Here is a 16,128-nt window from a genome sequence, read left to right as displayed (position 1 = left end):
CTACCCAGGTAAACATGGCCCCCCTCTATAACCTACCCAGGTAAACATGGGCCCCCTCTATAACCTACCCAGGTAAACATGGCTCCCCTCTATAACCTACCCAGGTAAACATGGGCCCCCTCTATAACCTACCCAGGTAAACATGGGCCCCCTCTATAACCTACCCAGGTAAACATGGGCCCCCTCTATAACCTACCCAGGTAAACATGGCTCCCCTGTATAACCTACCCAGGTAAACATGGCTCCCCTGTATAACCTACCCAGGTAAACATGGCTCCCCTGTATAACCTACCCAGGTAAACATGGCTCCCCTGTATAACCTACCCAGGTAAACATGGCCCCCCTCTATAACCTACCCAGGTAAACATGGCTCCCCTGTATAACCTACCCAGGTAAACATGGCTCCCCTGTATAACCTACCCAGGTAAATATGCCCCCCCTCTATAACCTACCCAGGTAAACATGGCTCCCCTGTATAACCTACCCAGGTAAACATGGCTCCCCTGTATAACCTACCCAGGTAAACATGGCTCCCCTGTATAACCTACCCAGGTAAACATGGCTCCCCTGTATAACCTACCCAGGTAAACATGACTCCCCTGTATAACCTACCCAGGTAAACATGGCTCCTCTGTACAACCTACCCAGGTACACATGGCTCTACTTGCCTTCCTTAACTAACCCTAACTCTAACTAACCCAGGTAAACATGTCCCAGGTAAACATGTCTCCACCTGCCTTACCTACCTAGCCCTCTCTTTCACCCTGCTCCACCCCCCCCCCACATGTAAATGAACATATTCCTGTCATCTCCTGGTGAATCAACGGGCCTCAGCAGTACATCTTCAGAAACCCCTGTTCTGTGCAGTTTTATAAAGGATCACTGTCCAACTACTACTTCCTGTCCAGGACAGACTTCTCGCTCTCTCATTCATCCATTCACCTCTGATGACTTCTCTCTGTCTCCCACCAGGCACCGGGCGGTCAACCTGTTTCTACAGGGATATGAGAAGTCCTGGATTGAGACTGAGGAGCACTACTTTGAGGATAAGCTCATAGAGGACCTGGCTGTAAGTGTCCCTCCATTGATAAGCTCATAGAGGACCAGACTGTAAGTGTTCCTCCATTGATAAGCCCATAGAGGACCAGACTGTAAGTGTTCCTCCATTGATAAGCTCATAGAGGACCTGACTGTAAGTGTCCCTCCATTGATAAGCTCATAGAGGACCAGACTGTAAGTGTTCCTCCATTGATAAGCTCATAGAGGACCAGACTGACTGTAAGTGTTCCTCCATTGATAAGCTCATAGAGGATCAGACTGACTGTAAGTGTTCCTCCATTGATAAGCTCATAGAGGACCAGACTGACTGTAAGTGTTCCTCCATTGATAAGCTCATAGAGGACCAGACTGTAAGTGTTCCTCCATTGATAAGCTCATAGAGGACCAGACTGACTGTAAGTGTTCCTCCATTGATAAGCTCATAGAGGACCAGACTGTAAGTGTTCCTCCATTGATAAGCTCATAGAGGACCAGACTGACTGTAAGTGTTCCTCCATTGATAAGCTCATAGAGGACCTGGCTGTAAGTGTTCCTCCATTGATAAGCTCATAGAGGACCTGACTGTAAGTGTTCCTCCATTGATAAGCTCATAGAGGACCAGACTGTAAGTGTTCCTCCATTGATAAGCCCATAGACGACCTGACTGTAAGTGTTCCTCCATTGATAAGCTCATAGAGGACCAGACTGACTGTAAGTGTTCCTCCATTGATAAGCTCATAGAGGACCTGACTGTAAGTGTTCCTCCATTGATAAGCTCATAGAGGACCAGACTGTAAGTGTTCCTCCATTGATAAGCCCATAGAGGACCTGACTGTAAGTGTTCCTCCATTGATAAGCTCATAGAGGACCAGACTGTAAGTGTTCCTCCATTAATAAGCTCATAGAGGACCTGACTGTAAGTGTTCCTCCATTGGTAAGCTCATACAGGACCAGACTAACTGTAAGTGTTCCTCCATTAATAAGCTCATAGAGGACCAGACTGACTGTAAGTGTTCCTCCATTGATAAGCTCATAGAGGACCAGACTGACTGTAAGTGTTCCTCCATTGATAAGCTCATAGAGGACCAGGCTGACTGTAAGTGTTACTCCATTGATAAGCCCATAGAGGACCAGACTGTAAGTGTTCCTCCATTGATAAGCTCATAGAGGACCTGACTGTAAGTGTTACTCCATTGATAAGCTCATAGAGGACCAGACTGTAAGTGTTCCTCCATTGATAAGCTCATAGAGGACCAGACTGTAAGTGTTCCTCCATTAATAAGCTCATAGAGGACCTGACTGTAAGTGTTCCTCCATTGGTAAGCTCATACAGGACCAGACTAACTGTAAGTGTTCCTCCATTAATAAGCTCATAGAGGACCAGACTGACTGTAAGTGTTCCTCCATTGATAAGCTCATAGAGGACCAGACTGACTGTAAGTGTTCCTCCATTGATAAGCTCATAGAGGACCAGACGGACTGTAAGTGTTACTCCATTGATAAGCCCATAGAGGACCAGACTGTAAGTGTTCCTCCATTGATAAGCTCATAGAGGACCTGACTGTAAGTGTTACTCCATTGATAAGCTCATAGAGGACCAGACTGTAAGTGTTCCTCCATTGATAAGCCCATAGAGGACCTGACTGTAAGTGTTCCTCCATTGATAAGCCCATAGAGGACCTGACTGTAAGTGTTCCTCCATTGATAAGCTCATAGAGGACCAGACTGTAAGTGTTACTCCATTGATAAGCTCATAGAGGACCAGACTGTAAGTGTTCCTCCATTGATAAGCTCATAGAGGACCAGACTGTAAGTGTTACTCTATTGATAAGCTCATAGAGGACCAGACTGTAAGTGTCACGCCATTAAAGTGTGAATTCTGGAACACTGTGTGGGAAATCACACAGCAGGGAATGCCTGTGTCTCGTTACAATATGTTTCTAATGACGTGTTGTTGTGGTGATGCTATTTTCCTGCCTGCACACAAACCACGTCCTCATGTTGTTGGCGGAGCATCCATTTGATATTCTGAGCACAGCCACACAGACATAGAACTCTCGGTTTGAAATGAAGTCATGATAGGGATAACCAGGCTCCAATACCCAGCATTCATTGTGGGCGAAGTGATTTCTTTTTTCTGAAAGCACAAAGAAACAGACTATTGTTTACAAAACAAAAGCAGTCAACGATGCATTTCTTTCAGATAACGTTTCTGAGAATTTCCTCTCAATGCACCGGAGGGAAGGAATGAATTATGTGGAGGAGACTAGAGAGAGTTACCTGGAATGAACTATGTGGAGGAGACTAGAGAGAGTTACCTGGAATGAACTATGTGGAGGAGACTAGAGAGAGTTACCTGGAATGAACTATGTGGAGGAGACTAGAGAGAGTTACCTGGAATGAACTATAATGGAGGAGACTAGAGAGAGTTACCTGGAATTAACTATGTGGAGGAGACTAGAGAGAGTTACCTGGAATGAACTATAATGGAGGAGACTAGAGAGAGTTACCTGGAATGAACTATGTGGAGGAGACTAGAGAGAGTTACCTGGAATGAACTATGTGGAGGAGACTAGAGAGAGTTACCTGGAATGAACTATGTGGAGGAGACTAGAGAGAGTTACCTGGAATGAATTATGTGGAGGAGACTAGAGAGAGTTACCTGGAATGAATTATGTGGAGGAGACTAGAGAGAGTTACCTGGAATGAACTATAATGGAGGAGACTAGAGAGAGTTACCTGGAATGAACTATGTGGAGGAGACTAGAGAGAGTTACCTGGAATGAACTATGTGGAGGAGACTAGAGAGAGTTACCTGGAATGAACTATGTGGAGGAGACTAGAGAGAGTTACCTGGAATGAATTATGTGGAGGAGACTAGAGAGAGTTACCTGGAATGAACTATAATGGAGGAGACTAGAGAGAGTTACCTGGAATGAACTATAATGGAGGAGACTAGAGAGAGTTACCTGGAATGAACTATAATGGAGGAGACTAGAGAGAGTTACCTGGAATGAACTATAATGGAGGAGACTAGAGAGAGTTACCTGGAATGAATTATGTGGAGGAGACTAGAGAGAGTTACCTGGAATGAACTATGTGGAGGAGACTAGAGAGAGTTATTACCTGGAATGAACTATGTGGAGGAGACTAGAGAGAGTTACCTGGAATGAACCATGTGGAGGAGACTAGAGAGAATTACCTGGAATGAATTATGTGGAGGAGACTAGAGTTACCTGGAATGAACTAGAGTCCATTGTAGATGTACTGAGTAGAATAGAAAACCCTGTTGGAAAAATGTAGAGAATTGTTGTTGATTGAATTGAGATGAGAACAGTTTTATTTTTCAAGGAACACCCACCCAAATATATTCATCACTGGTCTCTAGGGAGTAGTGTTCATATGGTCTCTAGGGAGTAGTGTTCATATGGTCTCTAGTTAGTAGTGTTCATATGGTCTCTAGGGAGTAATGTTCATATATTCATCCATGGTCTCTAGGGAGTAGTGTTCATATGGTCTCTAGGGAGTAGTGTTCATATGGTCTCTAGTTAGTAGTGTTCATATGGTCTCTAGGGAGTAGTGTTCATCTGGTCTCTAGGGAGTAGTGTTCATATGGTCTCTAGGGAGTAGTGTTCATATGGTCTCTAGGGAGTAGTGTTCATATGGTCTCTAGGGAGTAGTGTTCATATGGTCTCTAAGGAGTAGTGTGCATATGGTCTCTAGGGAGTAGTGTTCATATGGTCTCTAGGGAGTAGTGTTCATATGGTCTCTAAGGAGTAGTGTTCATATGGTCTCTAAGGAGTAGTGTTCATATGGTCTCTAGGGAGTAGTGTTCATATGGTCTCTAGGGAGTAGTGTTCATATGGTCTCTAGGGAGTAGTGTTCATATGGTCTCTAGGGAGTAGTGTTCATATGGTCTCTAGGGAGTAGTGTTCATATGGTCTCTAGGGAGTAGTGTTCATATGGTCTCTAGGGAGTAGTGTTCATATGGTCTCTAGGGAGTAGTGTTCATCTGGTCTCTAGGGAGTAGTGTTCATATGGTCTCTAGGGAGTAGTGTTCATCTGGTCTCTAGGGAGTAGTGTTCATATGGTCTCTAGGGAGTAGTGTTCATATGGTCTCTAGGGAGTAGTGTTCATATGGTCTCTAGGGAGTAGTGTTCATATGGTCTCTAGGGAGTAGTGTTCATATGGTTTCTAGGGAATAGTGTTCATAACACGTTTTTGTTCCCAGAAAGGGGATGTGATCCTTATCAGAGTTTATTTTGTGGTTGAGACTTGTTACCTGTGTAGATGTAATGTAGACTAGAAGTTACCGTAGTAAGAGAGACTTGTTACCTGTGTAGATGTAGTGTAGACTAGAAGTTACCGTAGTAAGAGAGACTTGTTACCTGTGTAGATGTAGTGTAGACTAGAAGTTACCGTAGGAAGAGAGACTTGTTACCTGTGTAGATGTAATGTAGACTAGAAGTTACCGTAGGAAGAGAGACTTGTTACCTGTGTAGATGTAATGTAGACTAGAAGTTACCGTAGGAAGAGAGACTTGTTACCTGTGTAGATGTAGTGTGGCCTAGAAGTTACCGTAGGAAGAGAGACTTGTTACCTGTGTAGATGTAGTGTAGACTAGAAGTTACCGTAGGAAGAGAGACTTGTTACCTGTGTAGATGTAGTGTAGACTAGAAGTTACCGTAGGAAGAGAGACTTGTTACCTGTGTAGATGTAGTGTAGACTAGAAGTTACCGTAGGAAGAGAGACTTGTTACCTGTGTAGATGTAGTGTGGCCTAGAAGTTACCGTAGGAAGAGAGACTTGTTACCTGTGTAGATGTAGTGTAGACTAGAAGTTACCGTAGGAAGAGAGACTTGTTACCTGTGTAGATGTAATGTAGACTAGAAGTTACCGTAGGAAGAGAGACTTGTTACCTGTGTAGATGTAATGTAGACTAGAAGTTACCGTAGGAAGAGACTTGTTACCTGTGTAGATGTAGTGTAGACTAGAAGTTACCGTAGGAAGAGAGACTTGTTACCTGTGTAGATGTAGTGTAGACTAGAAGTTACCGTAGGAAGAGAGACTTGTTACCTGTGTAGATGTAGTGTAGACTAGAAGTTACCGTAGGAAGAGAGACTTGTTACCTGTGTAGATGTAGTGTGGCCTAGAAGTTACCGTAGGAAGAGACGTTTGACGTTTGTGGATTGTGAAGAACCATTTTTAATTTTTTATTCTGTCTTCACAGAGACCTGGAGGAGAGGAGCCTCCTGAAGAAGATGAGGGAGCCAAGAGGATCGACCCTCTTCATCAGCTCATACAGTTATTCAGTAGGACGGCCCTGACTGAGAAGTGGTGTGTACCTCTGCTCTGTAGCTGGTCCTAGTAAACTATAGTCATACCAGGACTGTAACTAGTAATGTTTCCTTTATAGAGGTGGGTATCTCTGCTCTGTAGCTGGTCCTAGTAAACCATAGTCATACCAGGACTGTAACTAGTAATGTGTCCTTTATAGTGGTGGGTATATCTGCTCTGTAGCTGGTCCTAGTAAACTATAGTCATACAATTTACATTTACATTTAGGTCATTTAGCAGACGCTCTTATCCAGAGCGACTAATGTGTCCTTTATAGAGGTGGGTATCTCTGCTCTGTAGCTGGTCCTAGTAAACTATAGTAATACCAGGACTGTAACTAATAGTGATGCTAGTAATGTTTCCTTTATGGAGGTGGGTATCTCTGCTCTCTAGCTGGTCCTAGTAAACTATAGTCATACCAGGACTGTAACTAGTAATGTTTCGTTTATAGAGGTGGGTATATCTGCTCTGTAGCTGGTCCTAGTAAACTATAGTCATACCAGGACTGTAATTAGTAATGTTTCCTTTATAGAGGTGGGTATCTCTGCTCTGTAGCTGGTCCTAGTAAACTATAGTCATACCAGGACTGTAACTAGTAATGTTTCCTTTATAGAGGTGGGTATATCTGCTCTGTAGCTGGTCCTAGTAAACCTTAGTCATACCAGGACTGTAACTAGTAATGTTTCCTTCTGTAGTGGTGTGTATCTCTGCTCTGTAGCTGGTCCTAGTAAACTATAGTAATAAAACCATAGTAATACCAGGACTGTAACACTCTCTATATGATACATCATCCTCTCTACCTGGTGGTATAAAACCATAGTAATGCCAGGGCTGTAACTGATATTGGCATTAGTAACACTTCCATTACAGTGGATCTGATGTCTACCTGATGTTCTAGAACCTTCCTGATTCTACTACTCGTTATGACACAATAATAATGACCTTATCTACTGTGTGTTGCAGTAAGCTGGAAGAGGACATTCTCTACATGGCCTATGCTGACATTATGGCTAAGGTACCTCTTGTATTCAGAGTGGTCTTAATCCATTATGTTTTTCTACTGATTCATCAATTACTTGATTGGTCCTATCACTTCATTGGTTGATTGATTTATTATTTGATTGGTCCTATCACTTCATTGGTTGATTGATTTATTATTTGATTGGTCCTATCACTTCATTGGTTGATTGATTTATTATTTGATTGGTCCGATCACTTCATTTGTTGATTGATTTATTATTTGATTGGTCCGATCACTTCATTGGTTGATTGATTTATTATTTGATTGGCCCGATCACTTCATTGGTTGATTGATTTATTATTTGATTGGTCCGATCACTTGGTTGATTGATTTATTATTTGATTGGTCCTATCACTTCATTGGTTGATTGATTTATTATTTGATTGGTCCGATCACTTGGTTGATTGATTTATTATTTGATTGGTCCTATCACTTCATTGGTTGATTGATTTATTATTTGATTGGTCCGATCACTTCATTGGTTGATTGATTTATTATTTGATTGGTCCGATCACTTCATTGGTTGATTGATTTATTACTTGATTGGTCCTATCACTTCATTGGTTGATTGATTTATTATTTGATTGGTCCTATCACTTCATTGGTTGATTGATTTATTATTTGATTGGTCCTATCACTTCATTGGTTGATTGATTTTATTATTTGATTGGCTTGATCACTTCATTTGTTGATTGATTTATTATTTGATTGGCCTGATCACTTCATTTGTTGATTGATTTATTATTTGATTGGTCCTATCACTTCATTGGTTGATTGATTTTATTATTTGATTGGCTTGATCACTTCATTTGTTGATTGATTTATTATTTGATTGGCCTGATCACTTCATTTGTTGATTGATTTATTATTTGATTGGTCCGATCACTTCATTGGTTGATTGATTTATTATTTGATTGTTCCGATCACTTCATTGGTTGATTGATTTATTATTTGATTGGTCCTATCACCTCATTGGTTGATTGATTTATTATTTGATTGGTCCTATCACTTCATTGGTTGATTGATTTATTATTTGATTGGTCCGATCACTTGGTTGATTGATTTATTATTTGATTGGTCCTATCACTTCATTGGTTGATTGATTTATTATTTGATTGGTCCGATCACTTCATTGGTTGATTGATTTATTATTTGATTGGTCCGATCACTTCATTGGTTGATTGATTTATTATTTGATTGGTCCGATCACTTGGTTGATTGATTTATTATTTGATTGGTCCGATCACTTCATTGGTTGATTGATTTATTATTTGATTGTTCCGATCACTTCATTGGTTGATTGATTTATTATTTGATTGGTCCTATCACTTCATTGGTTGATTGATTTATTATTTGATTGGTCCGATCACTTGGTTGATTGATTTATTATTTGATTGGTCCTATCACTTCATTGGTTGATTGATTTATTATTTGATTGGTCCGATCACTTCATTGGTTGATTGATTTATTATTTGATTGGTCCGATCACTTGGTTGATTGATTTATTATTTGATTGGTCCGATCACTTCATTGGTTGATTGATTTATTATTTGATTGGTCCTATCACTTCATTGGTTGATTGATTTATTATTTGATTGGTCCTATCACTTCATTGGTTGATTGATTTATTATTTGATTGGTCTGATCACTTCATTGGTTGATTGATTTATTATTTGATTGGTCCTATCACTTCATTGGTTGATTGATTTATTATTTGATTGGTCCGATCACTTCATTGGTTGATTGATTTATTATTTGATTGGTCCGATCACTTCATTGGTTGATTGATTTATTATTTGATTGGTCTGATCACTTCATTGGTTGATTGATTTATTATTTGATTGGTCCTATCACTTCATTGGTTGATTGATTTATTATTTGATTGGTCCGATCACTTCATTGGTTGATTGATTTATTATTTGATTGGTCCGATCACTTCATTGGTTGATTGATTTATTATTTGATTGGTCCGATCACTTCATTGGTTGATTGATTTATTATTTGATTGGTCCGATCACTTGGTTGATTGATTTATTATTTGATTGGTCCGATCACTTCATTGGTTGATTGATTTATTATTTGATTGGTCCGATCACTTCATTGGTTGATTGATTTATTATTTGATTGGTCTGATCACTTCATTGGTTGATTGATTTATTATTTGATTGGTCCGATCACTTCATTGGTTGATTGATTTATTATTTACATTTACATTTACATTTAAGTCATTTAGCAGACGCTCTTATCCAGAGCGACTTACATTTGATTGGTCCGATCACTTGGTTGATTGATTTATTATTTGATTGGTCCGATCACTTCATTGGTTGATTGATTTATTATTTGATTGGTCCTATCACTTCATTGGTTGATTGATTTATTATTTGATTGGTCCGATCACTTGGTTGATTGTTTATGATGTCTTTCTCTTTCTGTATCATCCATTTCTCCACCAGAGCTGTCATGATGAAGAGGATGAGGATGGAGAGGAGGTGAAGACTTTTGAAGTAGGTATCTCCTCTTGAACACCGTCCAACCCATTTAACTTTTGCCCATCCCTCCCCCAGAAGCATTTTAAAAAGAGGGTGACGTCTTTTAAAATGTGGGTTATTTCGTTTCCCATGGCTTGCAGGCAGCTTTTAAATGACCCCTGAAGAGATGGCAGCTAGAGTCTTCTCTCTTTGTTGCGATAATGACCCCTGAAGAGTAGGGCACGTAGAGTCTTCTCTCTGAGTTGAGATAATGACCCCTGAAGAGTAGGGCACGTAGAGTCTTCTCTCTGAGTTGAGATAATGACCCCTGAAGAGTAGGGCACGTAGAGTCTTCTCTCTGAGTTGAGATAATGACCCCTGAAGAGTAGGGCACGTAGAGTCTTCTCTCTGAGTTGAGATAATGACCCCTGAAGAGTAGGGCACGTAGAGTCTTCTCTCTGAGTTGAGATAATGACCCCTGAAGAGTAGGGCACGTAGAGTCTTCTCTCTGAGTTGAGATAATGACCCCTGAAGAGTAGGGCACGTAGAGTCTTCTCTCTGAGTTGAGATAATGACCCCTGAAGAGTAGGGCACGTAGAGTCTTCTCTCTGAGTTGAGATAATGACCCCTGAAGAGTAGGGCACGTAGAGTCTTCTCTCTGAGTTGAGATAATGACCCCTGAAGAGTAGGGCACGTAGAGTCTTCTCTCTGAGTTGAGATAATGACCCCTGAAGAGTAGGGCACGTAGAGTCTTCTCTCTGAGTTGAGATAATGACCCCTGAAGAGTAGGGCACGTAGAGTCTTCTCTGCTGAGTTGAGATAATGACCCCTGAAGAGTAGGGCACGTAGAGTCTTCTCTCTGAGTTGAGATAATGACCCCTGAAGAGTAGGGCACGTAGAGTCTTCTCTCTGAGTTGAGATAATGACCCCTGAAGAGTAGGGCACGTAGAGTCTTCTCTGCTGAGTTGAGATAATGACCCCTGAAGAGTAGGGCACGTAGAGTCTTCTCTCTGAGTTGAGATAATGACCCCTGAAGAGTAGGGCACGTAGAGTCTTCTCTCTGAGTTGAGATAATGACCCCTGAAAAGATGGAAGCTAGAGTCTTCTCTCTGAGTTGAGATAATGACCCCTGAAGAGATGGAAGCTAGAGTCTTCTCTCTGAGTTGAGATAATGACCCCTGAAGAGTAGGGCACGTAGAGTCTTCTCTCTGAGTTGAGATAATGACCCCTGAAGAGTAGGGCACGTAGAGTCTTCTCTGCTGAGTTGAGATAATGACCCCTGAAGAGTAGGGCACGTAGAGTCTTCTCTCTGAGTTGAGATAATGACCCCTGAAGAGTAGGGCACGTAGAGTCTTCTCTCTGAGTTGAGATAATGACCCCTGAAGAGATGGAAGCTAGAGTCTTCTCTCTGAGTTGAGATAATGACCCCTGAAGAGATGGCACGTAGAATCTTCTCTGCTGAGTTGAGATAATGACCCCTGAAGAGTAGGGCATGTAGAGTCTTCTCTCTGAGTTGAGATAATGACCCCTGAAGAGTAGGGCACGTAGAGTCTTCTCTCTGAGTTGAGATAATGACCCCTGAAGAGTAGGGCACGTAGAGTCTTCTCTCTGAGTTGAGATAATGACCCCTGAAGAGTAGGGCACGTAGAGTCTTCTCTCTGAGTTGAGATAATGACCCCTGAAGAGTAGGGCACGTAGAGTCTTCTCTCTGAGTTGAGATAATGACCCCTGAAGAGTAGGGCACGTAGAGTCTTCTCTCTGAGTTGAGATAATGACCCCTGAAGAGTAGGGCACGTAGAGTCTTCTCTCTGAGTTGAGATAATGACCCCTGAAGAGATGGCAGCTAGAGTCTTCTCTCTGAGTTGAGATAATGACCCCTGAAGAGATGGCACGTAGAGTCTTCTCTCTGAGTTGAGATAATGACCCCTGAAGAGATGGAAGCTAGAGTCTTCTCTCTGAGTTGAGATAATGACCCCTGAAGAGATGAGCACGTAGAATCTTCTCTGCTGAGTTGAGATAATGACCCTGAAGAGTAGGGCACGTAGAGTCTTCTCTCTGAGTTGAGATAATGACCCCTGAAGAGTAGGGCACGTAGAGTCTTCTCTCTGAGTTGAGATAATGACCCCTGAAAAGATGGAAGCTAGAGTCTTCTCTCTGAGTTGAGATAATGACCCCTGAAGAGATGAGGACGTAGAATCTTCTCTGCTGAGTTGAGATAATGACCCCTGAAGAGTAGGGCACGTAGAGTCTTCTCTCTGAGTTGAGATAATGACCCCTGAAGAGTAGGGCACGTAGAGTCTTCTCTCTGAGTTGAGATAATGACCCCTGAAGAGTAGGGCACGTAGAGTCTTCTCTGCTGAGTTGAGATAATGACCCCTGAAGAGTAGGGCACGTAGAGTCTTCTCTCTGAGTTGAGATAATGACCCCTGAAGAGTAGGGCACGTAGAGTCTTCTCTGCTGAGTTGAGATAATGACCCCTGAAGAGTAGGGCACGTAGAGTCTTCTCTCTGAGTTGAGATAATGACCCCTGAAAAGATGGAAGCTAGAGTCTTCTCTCTGAGTTGAGATAATGACCCCTGAAGAGATGGAAGCTAGAGTCTTCTCTCTGAGTTGAGATAATGACCCCTGAAGAGATGGCACGTAGAGTCTTCTCTGCTGAGTTGAGATAATGACCCCTGAAGAGTAGGGCACGTAGAGTCTTCTCTCTGAGTTGAGATAATGACCCCTGAAAAGATGGAAGCTAGAGTCTTCTCTCTGAGTTGAGATAATGACCCCTGAAGAGATGAGGACGTAGAATCTTCTCTGCTGAGTTGAGATAATGACCCCTGAAGAGTAGGGCACGTAGAGTCTTCTCTCTGAGTTGAGATAATGACCCCTGAAGAGTAGGGCACGTAGAGTCTTCTCTCTGAGTTGAGATAATGACCCCTGAAGAGTAGGGCACGTAGAGTCTTCTCTCTGAGTTGAGATAATGACCCCTGAAGAGTAGGGCACGTAGAGTCTTCTCTCTGAGTTGAGATAATGACCCCTGAAGAGTAGGGCACGTAGAGTCTTCTCTCTGAGTTGAGATAATGACCCCTGAAGAGATGGCACGTAGAGTCTTCTCTCTGAGTTGAGATAATGACCCCTGAAGAGTAGGGCACGTAGAGTCTTCTCTCTGAGTTGAGATAATGACCCCTGAAGAGTAGGGCACGTAGAGTCTTCTCTCTGAGTTGAGATAATGACCCCTGAAGAGTAGGGCACGTAGAGTCTTCTCTCTGAGTTGAGATAATGACCCCTGAAGAGTAGGGCACATAGAGTCTTCTCTCTGAGTTGAGATAATGACCCCTGAAGAGTAGGGCACGTAGAGTCTTCTCTCTGAGTTGAGATAATGACCCCTGAAAAGATGGAAGCTAGAGTCTTCTCTCTGAGTTGAGATAATGACCCCTGAAGAGATGGAAGCTAGAGTCTTCTCTCTGAGTTGAGATAATGACCCCTGAAGAGATGAGCACGTAGAGTCTTCTCTGCTGAGTTGAGATAATGACCCCTGAAGAGTAGGGCACGTAGAGTCTTCTCTCTGAGTTGAGATAATGACCCCTGAAAAGATGGAAGCTAGAGTCTTCTCTCTGAGTTGAGATAATGACCCCTGAAGAGATGGCACGTAGAGTCTTCTCTGCTGAGTTGAGATAATGACCCCTGAAGAGATGGCACGTAGAGTCTTCTCTGCTGAGTTGAGATAATGACCCCTGAAGAGTAGGGCACGTAGAGTCTTCTCTCTGAGTTGAGATAATGACCCCTGAAAAGATGGAAGCTAGAGTCTTCTCTCTGAGTTGAGATAATGACCCCTGAAGAGATGACACGTAGAGTCTTCTCTGCTGAGTTGAGATAATGACCCCTGAAGAGTAGGGCACGTAGAGTCTTCTCTCTGAGTTGAGATAATGACCCCTGAAGAGTAGGGCACGTAGAGTCTTCTCTCTGAGTTGAGATAATGACCCCTGAAGAGTAGGGCACGTAGAGTCTTCTCTGCTGAGTTGAGATAATGACCCCTGAAAAGATGGAAGCTAGAGTCTTCTCTCTGAGTTGAGATAATGACCCCTGAAGAGATGAGCACGTAGAGTCTTCTCTCTGAGTTGAGATAATGACCCCTGAAAAGATGGAAGCTAGAGTCTTCTCTCTGAGTTGAGATAATGACCCCTGAAGAGATGAGCACGTAGAGTCTTCTCTCTGAGTTGAGATAATGACCCCTGAAAAGATGGAAGCTAGAGTCTTCTCTCTGAGTTGAGATAATGACCCCTGAAGAGATGAGCACGTAGAGTCTTCTCTCTGAGTTGAGATAATGACCCCTGAAAAGATGGAAGCTAGAGTCTTCTCTCTGAGTTGAGATAATGACCCCTGAAGAGATGGAAGCTAGAGTCTTCTCTCTGAGTTGAGATAATGACCCCTGAAGAGTAGGGCACGTAGAGTCTTCTCTCTGAGTTGAGATAATGACCCCTGAAGAGTAGGGCACGTAGAGTCTTCTCTGCTGAGTTGAGATAATGACCCCTGAAGAGTAGGGCACGTAGAGTCTTCTCTCTGAGTTGAGATAATGACCCCTGAAGAGTAGGGCACGTAGAGTCTTCTCTCTGAGTTGAGATAATGACCCCTGAAGAGATGGAAGCTAGAGTCTTCTCTCTGAGTTGAGATAATGACCCCTGAAGAGATGGCACGTAGAATCTTCTCTGCTGAGTTGAGATAATGACCCCTGAAGAGTAGGGCATGTAGAGTCTTCTCTCTGAGTTGAGATAATGACCCCTGAAGAGTAGGGCACGTAGAGTCTTCTCTCTGAGTTGAGATAATGACCCCTGAAGAGTAGGGCACGTAGAGTCTTCTCTCTGAGTTGAGATAATGACCCCTGAAGAGTAGGGCACGTAGAGTCTTCTCTCTGAGTTGAGATAATGACCCCTGAAGAGTAGGGCACGTAGAGTCTTCTCTCTGAGTTGAGATAATGACCCCTGAAGAGTAGGGCACGTAGAGTCTTCTCTCTGAGTTGAGATAATGACCCCTGAAGAGTAGGGCACGTAGAGTCTTCTCTCTGAGTTGAGATAATGACCCCTGAAGAGATGGCAGCTAGAGTCTTCTCTCTGAGTTGAGATAATGACCCCTGAAGAGATGGCACGTAGAGTCTTCTCTCTGAGTTGAGATAATGACCCCTGAAGAGATGGAAGCTAGAGTCTTCTCTCTGAGTTGAGATAATGACCCCTGAAGAGATGAGCACGTAGAATCTTCTCTGCTGAGTTGAGATAATGACCCCTGAAGAGTAGGGCACGTAGAGTCTTCTCTCTGAGTTGAGATAATGACCCCTGAAGAGTAGGGCACGTAGAGTCTTCTCTCTGAGTTGAGATAATGACCCCTGAAAAGATGGAAGCTAGAGTCTTCTCTCTGAGTTGAGATAATGACCCCTGAAGAGATGAGGACGTAGAATCTTCTCTGCTGAGTTGAGATAATGACCCCTGAAGAGTAGGGCACGTAGAGTCTTCTCTCTGAGTTGAGATAATGACCCCTGAAGAGTAGGGCACGTAGAGTCTTCTCTCTGAGTTGAGATAATGACCCCTGAAGAGTAGGGCACGTAGAGTCTTCTCTGCTGAGTTGAGATAATGACCCCTGAAGAGTAGGGCACGTAGAGTCTTCTCTCTGAGTTGAGATAATGACCCCTGAAGAGTAGGGCACGTAGAGTCTTCTCTGCTGAGTTGAGATAATGACCCCTGAAGAGTAGGGCACGTAGAGTCTTCTCTCTGAGTTGAGATAATGACCCCTGAAGAGTAGGGCACATAGAGTCTTCTCTCTGAGTTGAGATAATGACCCCTGAAGAGTAGGGCACGTAGAGTCTTCTCTCTGAGTTGAGATAATGACCCCTGAAGAGTAGGGCACGTAGAGTCTTCTCTCTGAGTTGAGATAATGACCCCTGAAAAGATGGAAGCTAGAGTCTTCTCTCTGAGTTGAGATAATGACCCCTGAAGAGATGGAAGCTAGAGTCTTCTCTCTGAGTTGAGATAATGACCCCTGAAGAGATGAGCACGTAGAGTCTTCTCTGCTGAGTTGAGATAATGACCCCTGAAGAGTAGGGCACGTAGAGTCTTCTCTCTGAGTTGAGATAATGACCCCTGAAAAGATGGAAGCTAGAGTCTTCTCTCTGAGTTGAGATAATGACCCCTGAAGAGATGGCACGTAGAGTCTTCTCTGCTGAGTTGAGATAATGACCCCTGAAGAGATGGCACGTAGAGTCTTCTCTGCTGAGTTGAGATAATGACCC

At 42.9% G+C, this 16,128-nt stretch overlaps 1 protein-coding gene and 1 pseudogene across 1 annotated transcript in view; one reads left to right on the top strand and one right to left on the bottom strand.

Moving 5' to 3' along the window:
• The window catches only part of LOC124019868, a 52,223-nt pseudogene extending 51,759 nt beyond the window's left edge, over positions 1–464 (bottom strand).
• Positions 465–622: 158 nt separating this feature from the next.
• The window catches only part of LOC124019867 (ryanodine receptor 2-like), a 64,763-nt gene continuing 49,257 nt past the window's right edge, over positions 623–16,128 (top strand). The window contains exons 1-5 of the mRNA XM_046335307.1: positions 623–648; positions 973–1,069; positions 6,268–6,374; positions 7,338–7,389; positions 9,849–9,899. Of these exons, the coding sequence (XP_046191263.1) occupies positions 623–648; positions 973–1,069; positions 6,268–6,374; positions 7,338–7,389; positions 9,849–9,899 (333 nt within the window). The remainder of the gene's footprint in view (positions 649–972; positions 1,070–6,267; positions 6,375–7,337; positions 7,390–9,848; positions 9,900–16,128) is intronic.

Source organism: Oncorhynchus gorbuscha, unplaced genomic scaffold (assembly GCF_021184085.1).
Source record: "Oncorhynchus gorbuscha isolate QuinsamMale2020 ecotype Even-year unplaced genomic scaffold, OgorEven_v1.0 Un_scaffold_706, whole genome shotgun sequence".
Lineage (NCBI taxonomy): Eukaryota > Metazoa > Chordata > Actinopteri > Salmoniformes > Salmonidae > Oncorhynchus > Oncorhynchus gorbuscha.
This window is presented reverse-complemented; position numbering and strand designations above follow the sequence as displayed.